General features: G+C 41.5%; 1 protein-coding gene across 1 annotated transcript; it reads left to right on the top strand.

The window, feature by feature from the left end:
* Positions 1–1,138: 1,138 nt before the first annotated feature.
* Positions 1,139–8,295, top strand: NSMCE4A (non-SMC element 4 homolog A (S. cerevisiae); the record flags this gene model as incomplete). Its single annotated transcript, XM_009072201.1, has 9 exons — positions 1,139–1,219; positions 1,768–1,898; positions 2,912–3,063; positions 4,139–4,238; positions 5,447–5,537; positions 6,061–6,155; positions 6,899–6,947; positions 7,558–7,649; positions 8,212–8,295. Coding segments are annotated over 9 exons (875 nt in total), but the record flags the coding sequence as incomplete, so codon positions are not given.
* Positions 8,296–9,725: the final 1,430 nt, after the last annotated feature.

The raw sequence follows: 9,725 nt of genomic DNA, 5'->3' as shown, positions 1-9,725 counted from the left end.
CAGGAGCTTCCCCGTGTCGTGGGGAGGCAGTGCCAGCCTGGTCCGGGAGGGACCCCGCGCGGGGCGAGGCTGAGCCCGTCCGAGCTGGTGGTGGCATCTCTGGGATAACGGATGTGAGAAGGAAACAGCGTTACTGTGCAGAAGAGAGGGGTGAGAACATGTGAGAGAAGCGACCGTGCTGACACTCGGGTCAGTGAAGAAGGGGCAAGAGATGCCCCAGGCACCAGAGCTGAGCCTCCCCTGCCTGCCCCGTGGGGTCCAGGGGGAGCAGAGACACACCTGGAGGGCCCCAGGCTGGAGGATGCTCCTGAGGGAGCCTGTGACCCTCTGGGAAGTCTGTGCTGGAGCAGCTCCTGGCAGGACCTGTGAATTCATGGAAAGAGGAGCCCAAACTGGAGCAGGTTTGCTGTCAGAACTGTCCCCAGTTCCCACAGGGGACCCACACTGGAGCATCCTGTTCCTGAAGGACAGACCCCGTGGAAGGGACCTGCACTGGAGCATCCTGTTCCTGCAGAACAGACCCCGTGAAAAGGACCCACACTGGAGCATTCTGTTCCTGAAGGACTGATCCTGTGGAAGGGACCCATGCTGGAGCAGTTCATGAAGAACTGCATCCCGTGGGAAGGACTCACATTGGAGAAGTTCATGGAGGACTGTCTCGCATGGGGGTGACCCCACACTGGAGCAGGGGAAGTGTGTGAGGAGTCCTCTCGTTGAGGAGGAAGGAGCAGCAGAGACAACATGTGATGAACTGACCACAACCCCCATTCCCCATCTCCATGCACCACTGGAGGGGAGAAGGTAGAGAACTGGAAGTAAAGTTAAGGAGAGAGGGGTGGAGGAAAGGTGTTTTTAAGATCTGTTTTATTTACTCCTCTGATTTAATTGGTAATAAATTCAACTAGTTTCCCCAAGTGGAGTCTATTTAGCCTGTGACAGCAACTGCTGAGTGATCTCCTGATCATCTCGACCCATAAGCTTTTCATTCTATCTTCTCTCCCCTATCCAGTTGAGGAGGGGAGTGACAGAGCAGCTTTGGTAGGTACTTGGCCTCCACTCAGGGTCAAACCACCAAAGTATTTCTCAATGCTTCTATGTTTAGGTAATTTAGGATTTCATTTGTGTCTTTTCCCCCCAGAAAATCGTGAGGATATGCTGAATTCAAAAAGCAACAGACTGACAGAAGCTTTGGAAGAAGCCAGTAAACTGTTCAATGGAGGTGAAACAAATTCTTTGGTCTTTATTAGAGGGGTTTGCTTGACAGTTGGCCAAGTGTGAGGTGATGATGCTTTATAAACAAAAGAGGGCAAGAGAGTGAAGTTGAGGTCCAGGTACTTAATCAGAATTATATAACTTAAAACATATATGTTTAGTTGAAGATTGTTTGAATAAGTTGATATGAGAAACTAAATCTCATTACTGTTTGTTTGCTCTTAGAAATACTCCTTGCTTTACCTGGCTCAGCAGAACGATGCATACAAGTAGTGCACATAAAAGAGATCAGAGTAGAGGGGTTCATTCCACTCAGAGAGGTAGAAAACATCAATAAAACATTTATTCCTTAAGATCATGTGTTATTTTCCATGTTCTGTCAGTGTCAGTCTCTCTTTTTTTTTCAATGCAAATATTATTGTAAGGATTATGTGTTTTAGAGTTGTTATAATAAAAGCCTTACAAAGCTCTAAGCCAGGATAGTCTCTATGCTCAGCTTTGTTACTGTATTTTTGAGGATCTCGTGTTGTTAACATAAAATTTTCTCTGTGGCAGTTTCCCGTGCACGAGAGGCTGCGCTGGATGCCCAGTTTCTTGTCTTGGCATCCAGCCTGGGCAAGGAGAAGGCCAATGAGTTGCACTCTGAGATGACAGCATTCGATTCAGTAGCATTTGCAGAGGACTTGGTAAGTTCCAGACTCAGGTTTGCCCTGTGTGTTACAGAACTGTGAAACAAAAGCCTCAGATTGTCAGGCAGTGCGTGGCAGTTCTGATGGGATTTAATGCTCTTCCTGTGAATTTCTTGGATTAACTTTCTGGTTAGTGTTGTTATTTGTTCTAAACGACAGATTAAGTATTTCTGATAGGGTAAAACCTAACCAGAAGTGCAGACACATCCCCACATTGTTGCACTGCTGCTCCTTTATCACAGTTCAGTCAGTTCATGCTCTTCAGGTCCTCTGCACTTTTCTTCTAGTCACTCTTTAGTAGTTTCCCAGTAGCTCAGTAGTTTCTTTATCCTGTCCATTGCTTCATATGTGTTTGGATAGAGCTCAAGGTCCCATGTCACTGACATTAAATGGGACTTCGGATTGCTTGAAGCCTTGTGCTTGTCTCTGCACGGACTGGGTGGAAGAGTCAGTTCAGAATAACTTTGAAAGAAGCTGTTGGGTTTTTGTCCTCCTTGAAAATTTTCCCTTATGTCACAGCAGATCAATAAGGAATCTGAGTCTCTGGTCAAGTCTAGAGCTCTACAACATAAAAACCCCTCAAGTTCAATTGTTCTATTGGAGTTTTTCCTGGGGGAGTCTGGGCTGGTGGATGCAGGGATAGGCCAGGTAAGTTGTTCTGTGGTGTTTGAGGGGCTAAGGCTTCCTGGGATTGTGTGGTGTTCAGAATCTGCAAGACATCTGAGCTTTATAGTGCCACTGAAGTAATGTTCTGCTACTTCATACATCATTGAAATTCTGTTGGAATCAAAGCAGATTTATTTACCTATAGCTCTTCATTGCTTGCTGAATGAAGTATGTGAGTGTTAACTGTTTTCACAGTATCTTCAGGAAAGTCCAAGTTCTTAGGCAGTGGTGCTAAACATTAATCTGCCAGGCAAACACCATAATACAGTGTTTCACCAGTAATGTGTAAATCTCCTGGTTTACCTCTAAGGGAATTTTCATTGCCTTTTTTTTTTCTTTTGTAGCTAACCTTCATGGGTATAAATCGCTTAGAAGTAGAAGAAAATGACAGTGACTCTGAGGGTGCTCCAGGTGGGTTTTTACCTAGTGATGCTTGGAAGAAACTAGGAGAAGAAGCACAGAAGTACTTCAGAAGAGCACCTACTTTTCACTATATGTAAGTTTATTTAAGGGAATAGTTTGCAATTTTGAGAAAGTTGCTGAATATAATAGTTTGATCATACAATATCTGATAGCTAATTGAGATATTTCAGACTTAGGTTTGCACTATCAAAGCTCTAAATGATTAGTATATTTTCCAGTCATTTCTGTGATCTGAAGACAAAACTGACTGCAAGAAGGACTTGTTTTCTCATTAGTTGCATTTTGACATCTTCAGGAATGATAAGCTGCTTTTGATGGAGGATGTGAGAATATTTGCAAAGTGTTAATTTCAATTTAGGAGAAGAACTTGCACTTTCTGACTGCATCTGTTCCTATCTGAGTAATTTTTATTGTTCATGGTCAGTTTCTGATTTCTGAAATTGAGCAGTTGCAACTCACCCAAGCTAGGGAAAAATATCTGCTACAGAATTTTGGGTACTTGCTGAACTAAGTGGAATTGGGTCTCAATTCACATTTGCTCCTTTAGGCATCTAACTTGGTGGGGATTTAAGGCAGCCCAGGTTAGGAGCCAGACTTCCTCACATAGTCAATGGAGAGAACAAAGTGCCCAAATCTGGCACGTGTGTTACACTCATTGTTTGATGAGAAACACTGAGTCTTTTCTTAGTGTGCTGAATGTTCTATTGATTGATTATATTAGTGACAAACCTGAACTTACAGAAACTAAACAATAGATGGAAGAGAGATAAGTCCTGTGTGGAAAGAGTTTTCAGACAGGAAAGTTGATGACAAGTTCAAATGGAGACATTGGAGGATATGAACCTTATACTGTGTTTCATTTCTTTAAGAAAAGTAGGTTTGAAGTCTTCAGACTAGGAGGAAAGTTCGAATAATTGCATCAAATTTTATGTATCTGTTGATAATCCTGGTAAGAGTCTGCCAGTACATAAGGAGCAGCTTTTGGAGATAGTTGTTTACAGAAGTCTCTAAAGGTGATGAAGATTTTTCTTTTAGGTATCAGTCATTACTTTGCACTTCTATCAGGACATCCACTGCTCAGCAAATAGATTTCTTAGCATACAGTGTCAAACATAGTTCCATATATATGTTCTTTCTCTTTTGATTAGGTTGGGATCTTTCAAGTCTGAACCTCCTGTACCAAGGCAACGGATTGAGAGGCAGAAAAGGGCTACAGGAGGAGAAGCAAAACGGGCAATGCCTGCTCAGGTTTGTACAGTGTTACCTTTAGCTACCATTTGTTATGGCACAGTCATTGCTGGTGACTTCTAAATCTTTCTGTTCATGTTGGTTTGGGTTTTGTACTTAGGACCTGTGAGGTACTTGTGCCTTCCACCCTTAAGGGGAAGATGCCTGTGCTGTACTGTGTTATGCTTATCTCCAAGAGCCAGACAAGGACATTTGTCCCAGAAAAGTGCTGTCCTGCCTCCCTGTGGCCCTTTCTCCAGCCACATCCTGTTCTTCTTACAGTGTGTTGTTACCAACAATCCTTGGTTGGCTCTGCAGCCATCCAGCTATTGGTGTTTGAGACATACACATTAGCCCCTTATCTTCTGGACTTCTACAGCCCTAAAGGATCCAGGCTTCATTATTAGGCATCTTGATTTGTTTTGTCTGCACTGCAGTATTTCACTGAGTGGAAGGAAATAGGATTTACAGACTGATTTTTCAATTCCAAATTAGGTTACTTGCTCTGATGCCTGTTGCTTTGAGAGGAAACCAAACCAGAAACTTCTTTCCATGAGCTTGGTTTCCATTTTTATTTAAGAGGTGTCTTAAGAGGGTGTGGCATTTGCACTGAAATGTGGTTAACAGCAGCAAACTAATCAACTCACTTAACCACTTTTTCCTGCTGTCTGCCATTCTTTCTGTCACACACTGTCAGAAAGGGAAGAGCCCGAGAATACTTACACAGAGGCTCATATATGAAACTTTAAAAACATAAACCATGTTATAGGGAAGCTCAGGCTGTGATAATGCCTTTACAGAGAGGCAAAATGTTGAGTGTCTTTTTAAATACAGCCTACCTAATAATGATCCAAACAGTGATAGAAATGATTCTGATAGTCTGTACTGGGAAGAAGAGGAGCTGAAGAGTTTGAGAGTTGCTTATAAATGATCTTCAGTAAACTCACAGACTACAAACCACTATGTAACCCAATTCCACACAGCTATTAAAAATTAAGTGTAGGCCTGTAAATGGGCTCAAAACATACAAGCTGTGGCCTTTCAGTTTGATATTGTAAGATGGGAATGAAATCCTAAAGCTCTTTGGAAGCTGGAGAAAAGTGTCTGTAATGGTACATGTAGGGAGAAAAGTTTATCTTTTCTGTTATGTGGTCATAAAAGGCCTTTTTCACAGCCCCATAATACAACAGTGGTTACTGAAGGTGAATCTGTGTTTGGTTTTTTCCCAGTTACAAAAAATGGAGGAGTCTCATCAGGAAGCTACAGAAAAAGAAGTAGAGAGGATCTTGGGAATATTGCAAACTTATTTTAAAAATGATCGTAAGTATCGTGAAATTAAAGCATTACAGAATCACAGACTCTTCAGAGATGGAAGGGACCCACAAGGATTATTGAGTCCAGCTCGTTGACTGGAGGAAATGAATACTCACTGTCTTCTACAGTTAGCAGTGATTAAACTACACAGACAAAATTAGGTGAAGTTTGCAAGTAGAAACCTTTCTGTCAAAGCACATATACTGACTGTATTTTTTTGTGAACACTAATCAGTTGCAAAGGCAATTTAAATCCTCTCCCCCTGATCAGATGATTTTTTAGAAGCAATCAGATAGTCACTGTGTATGGATATGTCTGGAAAGATGGAAGAAAATTATACTCTCTGGAAAATGTGTTTCTTTCTCCAGGCAGCTGGGAATTCAACATTGTAACTCAGTTGACCAACATTCAGTTAGCTTTTAAAAGGAGTTCTGGCTCTCCTAAGTTGGTGTTTACACATATTAGCTCTGTGTACAGCACCTGTTTCTTTGTTTGTTGGTCCTTAACAAACCCATTTTTGCTTCTCCAGCCAATACACCCATTTCCTTCTTTGACCTTGTGATTGACCCAAACTCTTTCGCACGCACTGTGGAAAACATCTTTCATGTGTCCTTCATTATAAGGGTAAGGCATGACATCTTCTTGAAAGCTGATTTTAGATACTGGAATTATCTAGAAATACTGATTTCTTGTTATGGCTTCAATACTGACAAATTAGGATTTAAATATTAGGAATCCTAATTTAAACAGTCTATGATATTGTGGTAGTTGAATAAAAAAACCCAGAGTTGACAGTATTTTTTTATTAGATTTTCCTGCAATTTCCCAACAAAACAACAGTGAAACTTTTGCTGTCAATATGCTGTTCAAAAAGGTTTCAGGCTCACATTTTAGCTTACAGAAGAGCAGTCAGAGAGCACAGAAGAGTTACTGAGGTAGTAGACAATTATGCCAATGCAGTGATTGATGTGCCTTTTGAATCTGTAGATTTGCTCTTCAAGCTATAATTAGTTTGTCTAATAAATATGATTAATTTTAGAAAAGGGAAAAACTGATAGAGACATTTTGACTAAATTCAGGTTTATGTTGAGTTGTGATTATGAAGGGTTAGCTCAAATATATTAGTGAATAATATTGATTGTTAATAAAGTTTTTATAATCCAACAGTTACTGTTCTACACCAGCTGCATTCTTTATGAATAAATGCCATATTTAAATAGTTTTTCTTGTTTGGTTTGCCAGTTAAGATTCTTTATCGATATATGTACCTGATTATGATTCTATAATAAGTGAAAATCTGATACCTCAGTGCATTATTCAAACTGGTAAGCTCCAACTTCTGAAACTTTAAATCCACTGTCTTTTAGGATGGGCTCGCAAGGATAGAGCTGGATGAGGACAAATTGGCAGTAATAGGTAAAATCTAGCTTTAAAAGACTATAATTGGGGGTTTTTACAGCATTAAAAAGTAGTTAGGTATGTGTTTAGCTGAGGCTGTGCAGCAAATGTAACTGAAGGGATGAAGAGATTTATGAGGAGCTGTAGGGATTGAGTCTTTTCACATATCAATATATGGAAAAAGACCATTATGCTGATTTATACAAATTGATTCTGTTAACAGAAATCAAAGATTATTATCCTTCCCTTTAAATTATTTTTCTGCTAACAAATACATGAACATTGTTTTGCTTTGCTGAAAAAAGGTGTTTCTGTGTGCAAGAGCTCTCTAAGTTGGGAAGTGCCATGTCACATATGAGGTCTTTGGCCTTCATTCCCACAGGATGCCACTGGGGTTAAGATTTTTGGGGGATTTCATAAGAAACTGAACACTTAGGTCCTTCGGGGACTGTGAGAAATGACAGTTCCTACATTTTTAGTAGGTGAAACTAAAGGAATTTGTTAAAGTATTGGTAGAGATTAACTGGGTGGAGCATGTGTGATTGATTGGATTGTTGTGGAGCTGTTGTGTCCCTGGAGGAGACTAACTTCACAAGTGTGAAGACTGAAAATAGTGTGTTTTGAGCAGAGCCTTCACAGCGGGACAGCAGAGGGGAGGAAGACGTGGCAGCTGCCGCACGGAACCAGGCTGTGCTGTCCCTGAGCTACCAGGAATGGCAGGTACACAGACAGCACTGCATTCTTGGCATCATTTCTCTCCTTCTCCAATGTGGGAACTCACCCAAGAGCTGTGCTGTTCCCTACTCTGATGAGGAGAGGTGTTTCTGTGTATATTATCACTGAATTTAACCTTGTGGATGCCAGGACAGTCATAGATCTAATAAGGCTTTGAACTGCGAGAAAAGTGGAACTTGGGATAGCAATTCTGTCTTTGGTGTCTGAAACCTGCTCAGTTTAAGTGCTTTGAAGCTGTGCCCTGACCTGCTTTAATATTTTACACAAGTCTGCATAACTGTGGAGTGTGTTTCTTCCCTTACACATGACACTTCAGAAAGGGAAGTTCTCCATACAATTTCTTCACTGCTGTTTGTAATGAATCTTCAACCAAAAGTAGTTTTGAGCACTTAGAGCTCTTCTTTGTACTTCAGAGTGTGCAGGGGAAACTTGGTACTTTGAATAGTGCTTTAGTGTGAGAAACCTTATTATTTATTTGGGGGTAACTGCAGTTAAATGGAAACAGTTCTGCTGTTGTGATTTACATTCTGCTGTTGTCTCTAACCAGGAGATCGTCGAAAGCTTTGAGATAACAGAGCCCATGATCAGCCCTCCCCCTCAGACTGCTGAAGAGGAAATGGAGATAGCATAATTCTTCAAGTAAGTTCTTCTAATAAACCAGACTTAAAGAAGGATCCAGTGCATGAGTGCTGGGTGCACGTGGAAGAACTGCAGGGAAAACACCTGTGGCCTCGAAATGTGGGAGAACTGTGAGCAGGATCAGTGTGTAATAATGTCTGGAGCATTGCTGAGTTCTTGCTACATGAAACAAAAAGTAATCGGGTCTTCTATGCAGTAATTAACTGGGAAAACAACCCTTTATTTTTACATTTGGTGGTCAGTTAAGTGATATACCTGAGTTAATTTTTGAAACTTTATACTCAGAATGCAAAGCTCTGAGGAATCATAGCTTAGGTTTTGTGGTGTTTTTAACCTACTGATTGCTAATAGAGTACTGTGAAGGAAGACTTGGAGGGAACAAGGCTGTCTTCCCTTCCTGCTTCCCTAAAATTCTTTCAGTGATAGGATTGAATTCTTTTACATTCACAGTCCTTTGGTAAGTTCCAAACCTTAATGCATATTGTCTCACTATCTTATCTCTGTTTTTTTTTCTTCTTTCCTCTTAGGTGCCTTAAAGAAAATGCTTTCAAATGTTTCCTTCAAAAATTGTTTTATATGTATATGTTGTAAAATTAAACTTATTCTTCTGGGAACTGCTCAGCACTTCATATCAGCTGGTTTGTTTGTAATCATGGAATGGTTTGGGTGGGAAGAGAGCTTAGAGACCATTTAGTTCTAATTCCTGCCCTGGACAGGGACACTTTCCACCAGCCCAGGTTGCTCCAAGCCCCATCCAACCTGGAACACTTCAGGGATGGAGCAGCTTTTCTGGGCAGCCCCAGGTAAAGTTTAGACTTGTCACAGGGTTATTACTATGAACTTTCTATTTACTACTTTACATATAACATTCATTGGCACCTCCAAGCTTTCATAAAAGGAAACACTATCTCCCTTCTTTCATCCAATCCTTGTTTCTCCCCAGCAGCCTCAGCCAGTGGAATTTACATGGTTAACCATCTCTGCTGGAGTAAACTTGTTATCCACACGGTTTTGGTGCTGCAGCAGAAATCGATACTGCTCTGTTGTTCTTACTGCTGCAGTCTGAGTTGGGGAAATTTGGTTTCAATTACACCAAACAATTACTCTTTCCAAAGCCTTCCCCTTTTAGCCACCTGTGTTTGGTTTGGTAACTTAGGCAGGCCACGATGTTGTTTTATTAAGGATTTATAAAGTTTAGCTGTTTCTTAAAAATGTGCTGTGGAGGAGAATGATCTCCGTGGTGTTCAGGCGTGGATTTTTTTGTCCTTTCACCCCTGATGCGGCAGCCTAGGGAGGGAGTCTGCACACAGCGATCTGTGCCAGCTCAGCCACTAGTCCGTGTTCCTGGTCGGGCCCCGACGGTGCGTGGCAACAAGGCTGAGGCTCTGAGCCGCGGGGGAGGCTCGGCCCGGGCGGGGCCGC

The sequence above is a fragment of the Acanthisitta chloris genome, unplaced genomic scaffold, assembly GCF_000695815.1.
Source record: "Acanthisitta chloris isolate BGI_N310 unplaced genomic scaffold, ASM69581v1 Scaffold14980, whole genome shotgun sequence".
NCBI classification, from domain to species: Eukaryota; Metazoa; Chordata; class Aves; order Passeriformes; family Acanthisittidae; genus Acanthisitta; species Acanthisitta chloris.
The sequence above is the reverse complement of the archived record's forward strand: the minus strand, read 5'-3'. Positions and strand labels throughout refer to the sequence as shown.